General features: G+C 62.4%; 2 protein-coding genes across 4 annotated transcripts; both read left to right on the top strand.

Annotated features, from left to right (window-relative positions):
* The first annotated feature begins 970 nt into the window (after positions 1-970).
* On the top strand, positions 971-2,884 carry LOC122460749. The gene is made up of 2 exons (XM_043517053.1): positions 971-1,117; positions 1,834-2,884. Exon 2 carries the CDS (start codon positions 1,873-1,875, stop codon positions 2,878-2,880), a length of 1,008 nt encoding a protein of 335 aa, XP_043372988.1. The 5' UTR covers positions 971-1,117; positions 1,834-1,872; the 3' UTR covers positions 2,881-2,884.
* LOC122460750 (natural cytotoxicity triggering receptor 3 ligand 1-like) lies at positions 1,560-8,504 on the top strand. 3 transcript variants are annotated; one of them, XM_043517074.1, is made up of 5 exons: positions 1,560-1,674; positions 4,203-4,538; positions 4,807-5,109; positions 7,069-8,058; positions 8,090-8,504. In XM_043517074.1, the coding sequence occupies exons 2-4, from the start codon at positions 4,286-4,288 to the stop codon at positions 7,314-7,316; spliced, it is 804 nt and encodes a 267-aa protein (XP_043373009.1). In that variant the 5' UTR covers positions 1,560-1,674; positions 4,203-4,285; the 3' UTR covers positions 7,317-8,058; positions 8,090-8,504. The 3 variants fall into 3 exon arrangements, with proteins under 3 accessions (XP_043373009.1, XP_043373008.1, XP_043373007.1); XM_043517073.1 differs by lacking the exon at positions 1,560-1,674 and adding an exon at positions 3,044-3,182; XM_043517072.1 differs by lacking the exon at positions 1,560-1,674 and adding an exon at positions 3,440-3,527.
* The last annotated feature ends 8,168 nt before the right edge of the window (positions 8,505-16,672 follow it).

The following is a 16,672-nucleotide window of genomic DNA, read 5'->3' on the forward strand; positions in this document are numbered from 1 at the left end:
GTCATTTGCCCTGGGCTTCACCCCCCCACGTCCTCCGATTCCCCACTGGGCCTCATCCTGGCAGAGTGAGCAGGTTTCGGGCTGCGCTGAAGCCCACTCTGGGTCTGCCTGCCTCAGAGCCCCCCGGTGGCACCGGGCCCCTCCACCTGCTGGGGAAGGAGGTGCCGGGCAGTGGCGTCGTGGTGAGCAGAGGCAGGTAGGGCCGGTGCGAGCTGGGCATGGCTGAGCAGGTGCTGAGAGCTGTAGCCAATGTGTGCAGGGGCGGTGGTGTCGGGCAGCAAGCGTGTGCTTAGCCCCACACCACAGGAGGGAAGAAGTGCCGCATGCCCCCCGGCGACAGGGGTGTCTCTGGTTACCCACATTTCCCCTGACTGTGCGGGTCCCAGGCCAGGCTGGCTGCACTGGGCCTCAGGGGACACCCCGTCTGCTCCCCTGGGGACTGGGAGGAGCTCCCCGAATGCACCTCTCCCTCTCCACCACATCCAGAGTGCCCGCACCCCGCACCCCCCTTTGCACCCTGCCCTGGGCAGTGCCACCTGCAGGAGCCCTCAGGGAGCGACGGCCCCCATGCCCACCGGGGGGGGGTGCGGGGAGCTGCTGCCCCATACCCGGCTGGGAGGGGGATGTGGACAGACCAGGCCAGGGAGAGCGGGAGGGGGTTCTCTGTGGGGTCGCCCAGGAGGTTGGCACCCCAGGGATTGCCGAGCTGGCACCATCCCCACGGACCAGGACCCCCAAGCGTGGACGTGGAGCCAGACGAGGGCAGCGCTGCAGTGGGTGCGGGGTCTCCCCGGGGGTCACCCCAGCCGGCCCGACCCCAGCGCCGGGCGAAGGGCCCCCCCGCAAGGGAGCGGACACAGCCCTGTCCGGAGGCGCAGCTGCCGCCACACGGGGCGGGGGGGGGGTCCGGCTGTGGCTGCGGGGCGCGGGGGCTGCGGGGCCCCGGGGGGTCCACTGCCAATGGCTCCGAGCTGCCCCACCCCCGGGGGCCGGGCAGGGCTGGAGCTGCCAGCAGCGAGGCGAGGCGCAAACATTGCGCAATTCTCCAGCTTTCGCTTTCGCTGCGTCCTGTGCGCAGGGGGCAGCTCGGCCCCGCAGCTCACAGCCCCCTCCCGAGGTCAGTGGCGGGGCGGGAGCAGGGCGGGACGAGCAGCGGGTCGTGGGGGGCTCCGTACTGGGGTTCGGGGTGGGGTCCCTTCGCTCAGTGGCTGAGGCGCTTCTGGCTGCGCAGAAAGTAGAGTCTGGGGCTAAGGCAGAGAAACAAGCCAGGATTCCTGGGTTCCCGACTGTGGGAGGGGGTGGGGTTTGGTGGTTAGAGCAGGGGGGCTGGGAGGCAGGACTCCTGGGTTCTTTCCCGGATCTGGGAGGGGAGTGGGCTGGTGGTTAGAGCAGGGGTCTGGGAGGGGGTGGAGTCTGGGAGGCAGGACTCCTGGGTTCTTTCCCGGATCTGGGAGGGAAGTAGGGGCTGGTGGTTAGAGCAGGGGGTCTGGGATGGGGTGGAGTCTGGGAGCCAGGACTCCTGGGTTCTCTCCTCAGTCTTCCAGTGATTTGCCGCTTCACCTTGGGCTGATCTCCCATCCTCAGTTTCCCCATCTGTGCAGTGGGGATAGCAGCACTCCCCCTACCCCGCAGTGCATTAGGGAGGCCTGTCTATTCCCTGCTGCCTTCCCCGAGGTGAGATGTGGGGCAGGCCAGAGCAAACGCAGGGGTTGATCGCTGGGGACCTCCCCCAGAAGCCGTCTCCGTTAGCCTAAGCCCGCTCCGTATTTGGCTGGGTCCAGGGGCTTGGATCAGGCTGCAGGTGCTGACCCTGCTCTATGCGTCCCCCCTCAGGGCACCATCCCGGGGTGGGAGCAGCAGCCGGGTGCAGCGATGGCGGAGGTGCTCCGGACCCTGAATGCAGATCTGCTGGCCATCAGGGTGGCACTGGAGGCGGGCAGCCCTGCGGGGACCCCGGCCACGGCCCTGCAGGGGAAGCTGGCCCAGGAGTTCCTGGCCGCGGTTCACGGTTTCCACGCCCGGTTTGCTCAGTGCCGGCGGATGCAGGCGGTGGCCCCCGGCGAGTTGGAGGCCCGGCTCCAGGAGGTCTCCGGGGACCCTGGCTGCTGGTTCTACATTGGCTGCACCCGGGCACTGACGCACTATCTCTGGGAGGCCGGGCCGTGGTGCCAGGCCTGGCACCGCAGGGCAGCTGGCTATGAGAAAACCTGCACCTACTACTGCCGGCCGGGGCCAGAGTCCGGGCTCCGCACCGTGAGGCACCTGCTGGGCCGGTTCTGTGGCACCCACCCCCGCTGCCTCAACGTCTCGCGCGTCAGGAACGGCCCGGCCAGCATCGTCTTCCTGGTGACCTACGCCCAGCGGGGCGGCCGGCCGGGGGAGCCCACCGGCGACATGGAGGCACTGCTGCGTGGCATCGCTGCCCATTTCCGCCACCGGGGGGCGCTGGCGGACGAGCTGGTGCAGTTCCTCAAGGACGACTTTTGCCAGCTGATGGGCCAGTACCCGGGCTACCTGGCGCAGTGCCAGGCCATGAGCCAGATCCCCCCGGCTTGCTTCCTGGGGCGAGCCCGGGAGATCCTGGCGGGGCTGGGGCCAGCGGAGGGGGTCCTTGCTGGCACGGTGCCGGACGGGGTGGTCTTCATGCGGCCCTGCCTGTGGGAGGTGGGGGCGGGCGAGGCGCAGGCCGGTGAGAAGCTGCACACATACTTCACCAGGCTGGACGGTGCCCTCGATGCCAAGCAGCTGCTGGAGGAGATCTGGGGTCACCCCTGCTGCATCAACAGCCGCCGGGGCTGGCGGGGCAGGCTGGGGACCCAGCCGGGGGCCTTCCTGTACCTGGTGATATTCCGGAGGGCCTGCATTCCAGGCGGGCCCTGAGTGAAGGGCCGACCTGGTGCCATTGCCCAGCCCCGAGCGCATGTGGCTGGGGAGTCCGGATCCCCGGCCATCGCCCTTGCCAGGAGCTAACCGTAAGCAGGGTCCCTGGAGAAGTCGTACGGTGCTGTGCCACGTGAGGGATGAGACGGAAACCGAGGCAGCCTGCTGCTTCCCACCGCCGACAGCTGGGACCTCAGCCACAAAGGCAGCGATGCCGTGTTCCCACTGAGGGCTCTGCAGGTGCCCGGACAATCTGCTCCCCCGCCGGCACCTTGGCAGCTGTCTCGGTGCCCAGGACCTGGGTGAGCCTTGGACACCGAGCCGGGCTGCTGACATCTGCCATGCTCTGCACCCAGCCAGGCAGAAGCAGCTGCTGTGGCTGGGGAGGGGTGTTACAGGCCTGTCTGAGGCAACCCTGGCCTCTTATGTTAGGCCGCCCACAGCCGGACGTTCACAGCGCAAGGAGGAGTCACCGCACCTCGGAGTAACGGCTCCCACAGCTCCTGCGTCCCCCATGGCGTGGTGGCTGGCATGGGCTGGGCTCTGAGAGCCCCACACAGCCGGCTCAGCAACCCCTGGGGTCCAACACAGAGGCCCAGAGGGAGGAAGGGATTTGGCCCAGGTCACACAGACCGTTGGTGGTAGCGGTGGGAACTGGACCCAGCAGTCCTGGCTCCTGTCCACCGCCTGACCCTCCATGGGGCTGCAAAGGGGAGGGGAAAGTGTGTGGGGCCAGGGTTGATCCCCCCATTCATTGCGGGGCTGTAACCCAAAGCATCCTCGGGGCCCCATTCATCCTGACACCGCCTGGCTGCGAGCAGGACTCTGTGGTTCGCATGGGGGGGTGTGGTGGGTGTGTATGCTATTCTTAGACACACACACACCTCTGCCGCGTGTATTTTAAGTAGGCGGGGGAATGACGTAGCCTGCACTTCACGGCCCCTGGAAGCAGGGGAGGCTCAGTCCAGCCTCACCGCCATGGCAGTGGGGATCGTGCTGCTTCTAGGGCTGGGGAGCGCTGGTGACTATGGAAGGAATGGGGGGGCTGCCTCTCTGGACCCCCATCTGCCCCGGCCAATGCCCGGGTGTGAGGGGTCCGGATCCCAAAACCACAGGGGGCTCATTTGAAAAACCAGCTGGTCGTGGATGCCTGGCTGGCTCGGAGGTGAGGGGGGCAGGGACTTGGATGGGGGCCTTTCCCCTCTGGGGGGCACCAGCTCCAATCCCACCCCAGGGCAGGGGGCTGGCGGGCTGTGGGGGGAATGGGACACAGGCCCTTCCCCCCCCAGGACCCTGGATCTGTGTCGTGCTTCCCCCCACAGCTGGCGCTTTCCCTGTCTCCACCGACCCCTCCCCGGTGACGGCGCTTCTGGGCTCCGACGTGCTCCTGACATGCAGCTTCCCCATGGCGCCGCACGGTGGGGTGAGGGACCAGACGCTGCTGGTCAGCTGGTACTTCCAGGACGAGAGAGTGGCGGAGTTGGACGGCATCTCCATCAGCATCCGGGTGGGCACCATCCTGTTCTCCCAGCAGCAGGGACACACCCAGGCCCCACTGCTCCTGCCCGGCGTCACGCTGGCCGACCAGGGCCGCTACCGCTGCTCCGTGCGCTACGCTGGGCAGCACGGGGAGGGGAAGGTCCAGGTGCAAGTTGCAGGTAGGGGCGCAAGCACAGGGGCCTCCCAGGATCGTATTCCCGCTGCCCTAGGAGCTGGGGCCGGGTCTCTGGCAGAGCGGGGAGCCCAGGTGCGGCCCCAGCCCCAGAGCCTCGGCCAGGGTCAGTGTCCGCGGGTGCCAGGGCAGGGAGTCAGCAGGGCATGAGCAGGGCACGGCTGGGGTGCTGGTTAGCAGGCAGGATGGGCATGAGTCTGCCCTAGAAGACCCCCTGCCCGGCTCTCTGGACTCCCCGTCTCTGTCTCCCCCACCGCTGCCGCGGGTCGAGGTGCCCAGCCCCGTGGTGCAGAGGGAGGAGGACAGTGTCCTGGTGTGCTGCGTGCGGGGGTTTTATCCCCAGCACATCGCAGTGTCCTGGCTCCGGGACGGGCGGGAGCTAAACGCCTCCTTCATCTCTGCCGCGCGCCGGGGGCACCGGGACGAGACCTTCAGCCTGGTGACCGTCTACAGATTCACCCCCACGGAGCAGGATCTGGGGGCGCTCTTATCCTGCCGGGCATGGCACCCCCTGCTGAACCAGTCCCGCCAGGCTGACTTCCGGATCGCCTTCAGGGGTGAGGCCGCCAGGTTGCCCTGGCCTGGGTGCCCCTCACTGCAGTATCAGCCCCACCACGTCCATCCCCGTCCAGCCAGCAGGGCAACTTTGTTCCCCTCCGTCATTCTCAGGGGGTCGGTTCTCTGGGCTCACAGCCCAGGCGCTACTGGGGGACGGGTTCTGGGCTGCAGTTGGGAATCCCCTGTCCCATTACCCCTTGCCCTCCCCGCTCCGTCCCCACGGAACGATCCTGGGCTGGGCCGGTGTCACGGAGTCCCCGGGCGATGCTCTGGAGCTGCTCCCCATGAAGCCAGGCAGGACCCTGAGGAAGTCTCCTTTCTGTGAGCAGCCTGTCTGCAGGACACGCAGCTCACACAGCTTCTCCCTTCCTGGGTCTGACCTCGGAGCATTCAGCATCCTCTGCCCTCCATGCACTTCCCACAGCCAGTCCGCCCAGGCGGGGTCCTGGGGAAGCCAGAGGGTCCTGCCCCCCAACTCCGCAGTCAGACATGACTCTCAGCCAGCCAGTAGAACAGAAGGTTTATTAGACGACAGGAACATGGTTTCAGAGTAGCAGCCGTGTTAGTCTGTATTCGCAAAAAGAAAAGGAGTACCACAGAGTTTGTTGGTGCAGAGAACAGGACCCTTCAGCCGGGTCCATTTTCGGGGGGCAGTGAATCAGACAACCCCGTCTGCACTTCACTCCTTGTCCCCAGCCAGCCCCAAACTGAAACTCTCTCAAGCCCCAACTCCTCCTCTGGGCTTTGTCCCTTTCCCGGGCCAGGAGGGCACCGGATTCCTTTGTTCTCCCACCCTTTAGCTCTCACCTTGCAGGGGGGCAGGGTCCTGGCCATCAGTGGCCAGGAAACAGGGTGTTGGCCCTTCTGTGTGTCCAGACCCTTGCACAAACCTGCCCTGTAGGGCTCTGCAATGATCATACACCCTTATCCCACCACCTAGATACTTAAGAACTGCCTAGGGGAAACTGAGGCACCCTCACAATATTCAGAGGAAACATTAAGAACAGTCCCACTTCGTCACAGCCAGTATGTCCCCAGCCTTGACTCAGGCCCTTCCTTCTCCCCCGTAACTGGCCCTTGGTCGGGCCCAGTTCTGGTCCCCGAACTCTGGACTCCCTTGTTCCAGGGCCATACATAACCCGGGGGTGGCTCCCACTGGGGCAGGCAGATCCCTGGGGAGTCTGAGGGTGTGTCCGTGTGATACCCCAGGAGCTGGGGTCGGGGGCCAGAGAACCCGGGAGTCGGTGGGCGCTGGGGTCCCCTGGGCTTGGTGGTGGGATCGCGTGGGGGAGCAGGGAGGGCAGCGTCCGGGAGGTCTCTCTGATGTGTGCATCCCCAGCAGCTGGTGGCCTGGAGATGAGGCTCAGGGTCATGCTGTGGATGCTGCGAGCGTCACTGCTGCTGGCCATGGCCATGGGGGGCTGGCTCTGCTGCGACACCGACAGCCGGCCAAGGAAGGTGAGGGCTGAGTTTGCTCAGCAAGTGCCCAGCACTGGCCCCAGCATCGGTCGCCTGGCTAACACAGACCTCTCTGGCCCTGTCTGCTCTGGGTCTGACACGTCCTCCCCTCCCCTCTCGTTCCCAGGGATGGCAGGGGGTTGGGGTGAGCCCAGAACTCGTTTCGCTCCGGGCAGCCTCGTCCCGACCAGGCGCTTGTAGGACCAGAGGCTCCTGCGCAGGGCGAAGAGCCGGGACAATTCGGGTATCCTGAGAGACATTCCCGGGAAGGCACAGGAAAAACGGGGCCTGCCCCAGTGATATTATGGGGGGGCATCACCTTCACACATGGGGAGAGGCACACCCAGGAGTTTGTTCATAGCATCTTGTCCAGAGAGACACCCTGGGCTGGTGTCAGCACCTGTAAGCATCCTTAGACAGCTGAGGGGCCTGGCCCCTGTGGAGACCCACGTCTCTCCCTCTGGGCACTAACTCTGCTCTCCCCCATGGCCGGTGCACAGATGGTGGAGCAAATGATGGAGCAGGCGACGGAGCAGATCTGGGACCCCCTGTGTCAGAAGTTCCAGTGGGCTCGGGAGGCGATCTCCTCGCGGAGCAGATAGGAGGATCCCACTGCTGCCTGCAGCACCATGACTCTCCATCCCGCAGCGCTGTCTGTGCCTCCAGCACCCCCCTCGGCCTGTGGGCATCCCGTGCTCCGGCCTCCCAGCAGCCACTTCCTGCCCTTACTGCTCCGGGGAGTGACTGAGCTGCTGGCCGCAGCAGGAGCTCTCTGCACAGACACAGCCTGTGTCCTCTCTGCTACCGTCATAGGCTCCTGTGTGGTCGCCCCCATGTCCCCGGCCCCTCGCTGTGTCCGGTGTGTGGGCGGGGTGTGGTTTTCTCTCTGATCAGTGCTGAGGCCAGCAGGGAAGCTGTCTCTCTGCACGCCCTGTGCAGCTGTTGTTACTGGGCTGTGACCCCTCCCTGATCCCCGCGGACCCTTCTGCTGGGAACCAGCGCTCGGGCCAGGTGTCGCCTGGGGCCAGCTGGGTCCTGCTCCTCCCTGCCTGGCACACACAGGTTAGCCTTTGCCCCCTGACCCGAGTGCAGGTGATCTGCTGAATGATCATTTATATCTGAGAACGAGTTCAGCTGCTTGTTAAATTCGCGCAAATAAAACTAAGAGTGCTCTGCAGGTAGGAGGAAGTGAAGGGACGGCAAGATCCCTTTGCAATGGGTTTCACAGGGACCTGCAGTCAGGTGTTGCTGGAGGAGGCCTGGTGTTAGCACAGGGCCACGTGAGCACTAACAAACCCTAGCTTGAGTGAGGAGCCTGGGGCCAGAAGATTGAGCCACAGGGCTTGGGATGGACTAGCAACCCGGGCACAGCTTTATGCAGCCAGACCCCTCATTTGCGCTCCAGAGACCCCTCCAGCTGTGCAAACGCTTACAATTGTCCAAGCCCCAGGAATGGCAAACGTGGGCACGTGGCCAAGACATAATCACACGTGGTCTCAGAAAGGGGGGTATCAGGAACAGGTGGGGAACCAAACCCAGCTCTCAGGGGGATCTCGGGCCGGCAGGGTGGTGGCGCCCTTAACGCTTATCTCACCGGAAAAGGAACCCCTGGCTTGCGGACCTGTGAGTGTTCGTGGTGCAGATCCTGCTTCAATGCTTGTCTCTCTAGTTCTGTGACTTTGCTCGTACTGATCACGGCGTTAATAAAACTCAGACAGTCTCAGTGCGTCTCACACACTCAGCTTCACCATCGCTCTCTGCGTAGCCAGCAGAGAACGAACCTGTCGTTAGTGACAAGTGTCTCTGGCATTGCCTGTGCCCGGCCGGGCCCTGCTGAGCCCCACCCTGGCACGGTCCCTCGGGGCAGAGTCACAGGCCAGCAGGGCAAGGTCCAGGCAGCCCGGAGCACTCTGCAGTTCATGCCATTGGAGCAAAACCCCACCCCAAAATTCTTCATCCGATAAGAGCTGGGAAAGGGCAGAGGCAGCGAGCTGCCTGCAAACCACCCCTGCCCCTGGGTGTCCGGGATCGGGGCTGGTCTGCCACTGAGCCACCTAAAGAGCGCAGCTGGCCCCTGATTGGCTCCAGCGCCTGATTGGTGGGAAGACTCAGCAGACAGCAGTTCACCCCAGCAGCAGCAGTAGTAGGTTGGTGGCTGTGATAGTACCTGGGCCTGCATGGTGACCCCACCCTGAGCCCCGGCTCCTATTGCCGGCCCCGGGTTTATCCTGGGGTGCAATTCCTGATACCAGCTCCCGCTCTAACCACTCTGCTTGTCCCTCAGAGCCCTCCCCCATTCTCTGTTCAGCTGGGGGGGAGGGTTATGGCCGGGGTGCTCTGTCAGACTCCTCCTCCGTGACGAAGTGGGGCTGTTCTTAATGTTTCCTCTGAATACTGTAGGGGTGCCTCAGTTTCCCTAGGCAGTTCTTTAGTCTCTAGGGGGTGGGATAAGGGGGTGTGATTGTTGCAGAGCAAAGGGCCAGGGTACATAAATGGTGACACTCTGTCTCCTGGCCACTGATGGCCTGGGCCCTTCCTCCCTGCCAGGTGAGAGCTAAAGGGTTGGAGAACAAAGGAATCCGGTGCCCTCCTGCCCGGGAAAGGGACGAAGCCCAGAGGAGGGGGGTTGGAGAGAGTTTCAGTTTGGGGCTGGCTGGGAACATGGCGTGAAGTGCAGACGTGATTGTCTGCCCCCCAAAAATGGACCCAGCTGAGGGGTCCTGTTCTCTGTACCTACAAGCTCTGGTTTAGACCCTGTTCCTGTCGTCTAATAAACCTTCTGTTTTACTGGCTGGCTGAGAGTCCCGTCTGACTGCGGAGTTGGGGGGCAGGACCCTCTGGCCCCCCCAGGACCCCGCCTGGGCGGACTGGCTGTGGGAAGCACACAGTGGGGCAGAGGATGCTGAATGCTCCGAGGTCAGACCCAGGAAGGGGGAAGCCGGGTGAGCTGTGTGTCCTGCAGACAGGCTGCTCCCAGAGAGGAGACTTCCCCAGAGTCTTGCCTGGCTTCGTAGGGAGCAGCTCCAGAGCATCGCCCGGGGACTCCGTGACAGGTTGGACTCAGTTTTCCTGGGTGTTACAGGTTTAACGAGGGGAGGGGAGAGGGAGTTTGTGGTTACACAGGACCAGCGAGGGAACGTGGGACCCCGGCCAATGGTGCAGAGAATGGAGACCCCAGCGACGGGTGACCTGGGGACCGGGAGGCCCAGCTCGGGAATCGCAGCCGGGTCTGGCCAGTGGGGGGACAATGGGCTGCAGGGAGGGGACCCCGGTGACCAGACCAGCCGGGTCCAGCCACAGGGTCCAGAGGAGAGAGGGGGCCCCAGCGACCGCGGTTTACGACCCTGTTTATCTGGAGAGGAGACAATGGACAGAGGGGGGAGCTTGGGGCCGGGGATCTCAGAGGCCCAGCGGGGAAGCAGGGGGGCTCTGGGCTGAAGGGAGGGGGCAGGCAGAGCCCCCCTGGGTGCAGGGGAGACTGGGCTGGGCTGGGCTGAGGGGGGCCAGGCCTGAGGCCCTGGAGTTTGGACGCTGGATAACCCCTCCTGCATTATGCCACCAGCGGAGAGCCGCTTGGGGCCAGAGAACGGGGGGACATGATTTCCTCTGGGGCTGGAGGTGTCACCTTGCAGGGGAGCCCAGGTAATGCTCTGGGTCTCGTGGTGCAGGGATCCAGAGGAGAGACTAGCCGCCTGCCTCGTCCCTGTGCGAGGCCGGGGGAATAATAACTGACGATGGGTGACGTTAGAAACCGCGGGTATGGGTGTTGCGGGAGTAAGGACAATACGGGGCAGGGGAGACGCATGAATAAACCGTCGCTACAGAAATTAACACAAAACAGGGGAACCGCCGCTTACAACGGGAGCGTGAAGCTCAGGCCCAGAACCCCGAATCACCCGGGCGATAAGCGTGTAACCCCCTGACGGTGCATGGCTCACGGAGGGCCTGACCCGCGCACGCCCAGTCACTAGGGCGGATTGTGCCACCTGTCCACGAGCGCCGGCCTTTTCTGCAGCCGGTGGTGGGAACACATGGTAGGGTCCCAGCAAAGGCGGGAAACCGGCTGAGGTAAAATTGCTCTTGAGATCGCCCAGTGGCAGGAAAAATCGGTTTGATCCAGTCGTCCCCAGGCCGGGATTACGGGGGTACAAGATGGAGTTTACGGAATGGTAGTTCAGACTCCATTTTGAACTGCTGCTGTAGCCTTGCAGATGACATATTGGGTTTAACATGCACATATTTTAATAAGCTATAGCTGGGTAACAAATCACACCCAACTGAGGCCCCGGGGCCCAGAGCAAGGGGACTCCCTGAGGGGCCCATGGCAGAGACAGGCGTGCTAAGGCTCAGAGAGGTGCGGCTCCAGGAGGTGGACCCGGGAGAGGGTGGACCCCCAAGAAGGGCTGTCACACTGAAGGGGGTTCCCCCCAGGGACCGTAGGGGGCCAGGAGTGGGCACGACCTGTTAGTCTGTAACAGCCCATCACTCGGCCTCTTGGGGCCTCGGATCCCCTCTGGGCAATGGGGTTATTAGCGCTGCCTGCCCCACAGCAGGGCAAGCCTCAGACGGGGGGATGGGGACCAGAGACAGCCTGTGACCCTGTAATCTACAGCTTGACCCAACTAGCGCCTCAGCAGGCTTAGCCGGACCCAGGTGGCTCCTGGGGCAGAATAACACCCTTGTGTGACGCAGCAGGGAGCGGGGTGGATTGACTAGGGAATGGTGTCTAGTTCTGCTGGGACTGTCTGCACAGGGGTGGGAGAGCTGGGGGTGACTCCACTGGAGTGAGGAGACCCGAGCCTGTAACCGGAGCTGGGGAGGGGGTTGGACCCAGGTGACACCTTTGCCCAGGAAACTGGACAAAGGCTGGAGGAAAAGCCGGGGGAGGAGGAGTGAGACTGGGGGATTCAGGTTTTTTGGTTTCAGTTTTTGGGCTGGGTGGTAGAACGCAGGGCACCCCAGGGTTGGGGTTTAAGCTCCCTGCCCCCCCAGAAGTACTTGACTGAGGGGTCCTGGTTGTACCCACAAACTCTGTTTTAGACTGTGTTCCTATTGTCCAATAAACCTTCCATTTTACTGGCTGGCTGAGTGTCATGGTGAATCCCAGGAAGAGGGGTGCAGGGGCTAGACTCTCCCACACTCCGAGACAACTGGTGGCAGTGGTGGGATGTACTGCACCCCATGGATGGCACTTCCTGCAGTAAGTGTCTGGGGAGCAGTAAAACGAAGGGGGATTGACGAGGACCAGGTGTGCTGAAGGCTCAGAGAAGAGTGGTTTCAGTGGGGGCAGTTACCCCTGGGAGTGTGTGACCAGCGACAAGGACTTTTACAGTAACAGAGTACCCCAGGGGATTGCAGCGAGCAGTCCCTGGGGTGGAGGAGTTTGCAGCTCGACCCCAGCAAAGAGGTGGTGACCTTGAGAAGAGCTGGCACATGAGGGGTTCTCCCTGGAAACCGTGGGGAGCAGCAAGCCCACAGGCCTGCGAGTGGCCAGCAGGTAGATGCATAGCAAGCACCTTAAGAGCGACCTGGTGGAGCTGTGCAAGCAGAGGGGGCTGCGCATTGGAAGGCTCACCAAAGAACAGCTGATTGCCCAGCTGGAGGAGGGAGATTGCTGGAATGAACTGATCCCTGTCTCTGAGTGAAGCAACCTGGCAGATGCAGTGCAGGCACTGGTGTCTGTCCCAGCGGGGAGTGAACAGGAGGCTGCTGAGGGCTTCCTGAGACCCCTATGCCTAGGGGAAGGGCCGGGAGGAGCCCAGCAAATACTGAGGGCACTGTGACCCCTGCGGCCAGCAGGGGATCCTCCTGGCAGAACTCCCCATTGCTGGATCTGAGGTGGCTGCTATGGGAGAAGGAGCTAAAACTGAGAGAGTTGGAGCTCAGGCAGCGGGAACTGCAGGAAGAGTGGGAAGAGCGGGAAAAGCAGTGTCAGCACGAACTGGAGGAGAAGGAGAAACAGAGACAGCATGAGCTGGAGTTGGCCAAGCTGAGGAGCTGTGAGCCCCCAGCTGCGGTGAGTGAGGGGGGACCCAGGATGGCACTTAGCTTTGATAAGTGCCTCCTGGCCCTGCGTAAGGATGGGGAGGACACAGATGATTTCCTGGATGCCTTTGAGATGGCCTGCAAGCTGCACCAGGTTGATCCTGCAGACAGGCTCCGGTCTCACACCCCCTTACTGGACCCAAAGCCATGGCATTGTACCGCCGACTGGAAGGGGTGGAGAAAGGGGACTACAAGCTATTCAAAAAGGCCCTGCTCCATGAGTTTGGGCTGACTCCTGAGATGTATCAGAAAAGGTTCCAGAGTCAGCGTAAAACCCCTGAGGCCTCATATCTGCAACTAGCCGTCCGCATGGAGGGATACACCACCAAGTGGGCCGAGGGGGCCCAGACGAAGGAAGACCTGGTTAAGCTGATTGTACTAGAGCAACTATATGAGTGGTGCCCATTCGACCTGAGGCTATGGTTGGTGGACAAAAAAACAGAGAACCCGCGACACGCAGGACAGCCGATGAGTTTGTGAAGAGCCGGACAGGGGGTGGCAGGGAGCAGTCCCAAAGGAACAGGCCCCCCATGATGCAGAGAGAGAGTCACCATGGGACCTCCCAGTGGGGAAATATGGAGAACCCCCTCCCAAGGGGAACATCCAGTGTCAGGGCCAACCGACCATTTCGAGGGGACCAACGGGACATGGGCTGCTAGCACTGTGGCCAGAGAGGCCACATATGGACCCAGTGCCCCAAGCTCAGGGACAGACTGAGCAGACCGAACCTACACAGGGCTAACTGGGTAGGAACCCAGCTGGATGAGGGGCAGGCTTCCCAGGCAAGTGGGGCTGGCAGCTTATCAACTGCTCAGGATGGGGGAGGGCCCCAGGCCAGCTCCTCTCGGGTGCTGGATGCCCCAGACTCAGGGTTCTCAGTTTACAGGGTGGGCGCAGGGTTGTCCCTGCGGAGAGAGGGCCTTGTTCCCCTGGAGGTGGATGGGAGGAAGGTCAATGGATACTGGGATATGATCATGGAGGTGACACTGGCCCGGCCCGAGGTGGTGACCCCAGATCGGGTGATGCCTGACACCTACCTGACCCTGACGGGGGTGGGCGGGACCCCATTCAAGGTGCCCGTGGCAAGGGTACACCTTAAATGGGGGGACGAGGAGGGCCCCAAGGACGTGGGGGTGCACCACCATTTGCCCACTGAGGTGTTAATGGGAGGGTACCTGGAGGACTGGCCAAGCAAACCCCAGGGTGCCCTGGTCATGACCCGTAGCCAGAGCCGGCGAGGGGCACTGCGCCCTGACCTCGGGGAGGGTACCACACTGGAGGCGCAGGAGCCTACCCTGGTGGGGAGGGAGCGCCGAGGGGCACGGCTCAGAGAGGCTGTGGCCTCAGACCCAGCCAGTGAGAGGGAACCAGGCCCCATCCCTTCCCCAGACGCTGAGTTCCAGGCCAAGTTGCAGAAAGATCCCTCCTTGCGGAAGCTCAGGTACCTGGCTGACCTCAGCGTGGTACAGACCATGGGGAGAGGTTGCCAGGAGAGGTTCCTGTGGGAGAAGGGGTTCCTGTACCGAGAATGGCTCCCCAGGGGACGTGGAGTCCTGTGGGGTCAGGAGGCAGCTGGTGGTACCCCAGAAGCATCACCGCAAGCTCCTGTACCTGGCCCATGACATCCCCCTCTCAGGGCATCAGGGAATCTGGGCACCCGGCAGAGGCTGCTACAGAACTTTTACTGGCCTGGGGTCTTTCCACTGTCCGGCAGTATTGCCGATCCTGTGACCCCAGTCAGAGGGTGGGAAAGGCCCGGGACAAGGGGGAAGCGGCTTTGAGACCTTTGCCCATCATAGAGGAACCTTTCCAGAAGGTGGCCATGGACATAGTGGGGCCTCTCAGCAAGACGACCTGGTCGGGGAAGAAATACATTCTGGTGGTCGTAGATTTCGCTACCCCGAGGCAGTGCCCTGAGCTTCCATTGAAGCAGACACCGTGGCAGATGCACTGCTGACCATTTTCAGCCGAGTGGGGTTTCCCAAGGAAGTTTTGACAGACCAAGGGTCCAACTTCATGTCGGCCCTGCTCCTGCTTGTAGGAGAAATGTGGGGTCCAGCACAACTGGCCTCATCGTATCCCCCCCAGTCCAATGGGCTGGTGGAGAGGTTCAATGGGACGCTAAAGATGATGCTGAAAACCTTTATGAACCAGCACCCGCAGGATTGGGACAAGCACTTACCTCACCTGCTGTTCGCGTACGGGGAGGTACCCCAGGAGCCTACCGGATTTTCGCCTTTCGAACTGTTATATGGCAGGAGGGTGAGGGGCCCCCTGGACCTGATGAGAGACGAATGGGAGGGGAAGGCCACTCCCGATGGAGAGTCAGTGGTGGAGTATGTCCTGATCTTCCGAGAGAGACTTGCTGAACTCATGGGCCTGGCAAGGGAGAATCTGGCCAGAGCCCAGAAGAAGCAGAAGGTCTGGTATGACCGCACGGTGCGGGCCCGCGCCTACGCCACCGGGGATCCGGTGATGGTTCTCATCCCCGTGAGAAAGAACAAACTACAGGCTGCCTGGTAGGGCCCTTTCAAGGTTGTCAAGCAGCGAAATGAGGTAAACTATGTGGTGGAGCTGTTGAACTGGGCCCACCACCGCCGGGTGTACCATGTGAATATGATGAAGCCATATTATGCCAGGGGGAATGTGGTGTTGGCCGTGTGTGGACATTGGGAGGAGCTGGGAGATGACCCTTTAGTAGATCTATTCCCTGAGACCAGAGCTGGTTCACCCCTGGAAACAATTCCCCTCTCAGATCAGCTCACCCCTGCCCAGCAAGCTGAGATCAGGGGGGTGCTGCATCCGTACCGACAGCTGTTTTCCAAGCAGCCTGGACACCCTAATCTGACTGTCCACCGGTGCAGACATGGTCGCACCTGCCGACAAGATGCTCCCCCTTCCGAGTCACAGGGAAAACTGCTCAGGACCTGGAAAGAGAGGTCAGGGACATGCTGGCTTTGGGGGTGATCCAGCCGTCTGCCAGCCCTTGGGCCTCGCCGGTGGTGCTGGTCCCCAAAAAGGACGGGTCGATCTGGTTCTGTGTGGACTATCGGAAGCTCAATGCCATCACTGTATCTGATGCCTACCCCATGCCCAGGCCTGACGAACTCCTAGACAAATTGGGAGGAGCCTGGTACCTCACCACCATGGACCTTACAAAGGGCTACTGGCAAATGCTGCTGGATGCAGATGCCCGGCTGAAATCGGCCTTTATCACCCCTCTGGGGCTCTACGAGTTCCTGACCCTGCCTTTCGGCCTCAAGGGAGCGCCGGCCACCTTCCAGCGCCTGGTGGATCAGCTACTGAGGGGGATGGAGAGTTTTACCGTGGCGTATATTGATGACATCTGTGTCTTTAGCCAGACCTGGGAGGACCATGTGTCCCAGGTTAGACAAGTGCTGGACCGACTCCAGGAGGCTGGGCTGACCATCAAAGACAAGAAGTGCAAGGTGGGGATGGCTGAAGTATCTGACCTGGGCCATTGGGTGGGGAGCGGCCGCCTAAAGCCACAACCAGCTAAGGTGGAGGTGATCAGAGACTGGCCTGCTCCCCACACCAAAAAGCAGGTCCAGGCCTTTATTGGGGTGGCGGGATACTACCGAAGGTTTGTGCCCTGCTTTAGCACCATCGCCACCCCCATCACCGAGCTATGCAAGAAGGGGAAGCCAGACAAGGTGGTCTGGACCGAGCAGTGCCAGGAGGCTTTCCGGGCGCTGAAGGAGGCTCTGGTCAGTGGCCCAGTTCTGGCAAACCCAGACTTTGACAAGCCCTTTATGGCGTTCACCGATGCCTCAGACATGGGACTAGGGGCGGTGTTAATGCAGGAGGATGAAAAGGGGGAGAGACACCCCATCGTGTACCTGAGCAAGAAGTTGCTACCCCACGAGCAACACTACGCGGCCATCGAGAAGGAGTGCCTGGCCATGGGGTGGGCCCTCAAGAAACTAGAGCCAGATCTCTTCGGGCGACACTTCACCGTGTACACGGACCACTCTCCCCGACCTGGCTGCACCCGATGAAAGGAGCCAACGCCAAACTCCTGAGGTGGAGCCTGCTCCT

This window comes from Dermochelys coriacea, chromosome 6 (genome assembly GCF_009764565.3).
Source record: "Dermochelys coriacea isolate rDerCor1 chromosome 6, rDerCor1.pri.v4, whole genome shotgun sequence".
Lineage (NCBI taxonomy): Eukaryota > Metazoa > Chordata > Testudines > Dermochelyidae > Dermochelys > Dermochelys coriacea.

Bases quoted from the DNA above. Each gene is read 5' to 3' on its own strand.
- LOC122460750 (XM_043517074.1), top strand. From the start codon at position 4,286: ATGGCGCCGCACGGTGGGGTGAGGGACCAGACGCTGCTGGTCAGCTGG. The intron at 4,539-4,806 runs GTAGGGGCGCAA...TGTCTCCCCCAC, and splicing joins GGTCCAGGTGCAAGTTGCAG to CGCTGCCGCGGGTCGAGGTG. The intron at 5,110-7,068 runs GTGAGGCCGCCA...GCCGGTGCACAG, and splicing joins CTTCCGGATCGCCTTCAGGG to ATGGTGGAGCAAATGATGGA.
- LOC122460749 (XM_043517053.1), top strand. From the start codon at position 1,873: ATGGCGGAGGTGCTCCGGACCCTGAATGCAGATCTGCTGGCCATCAGG.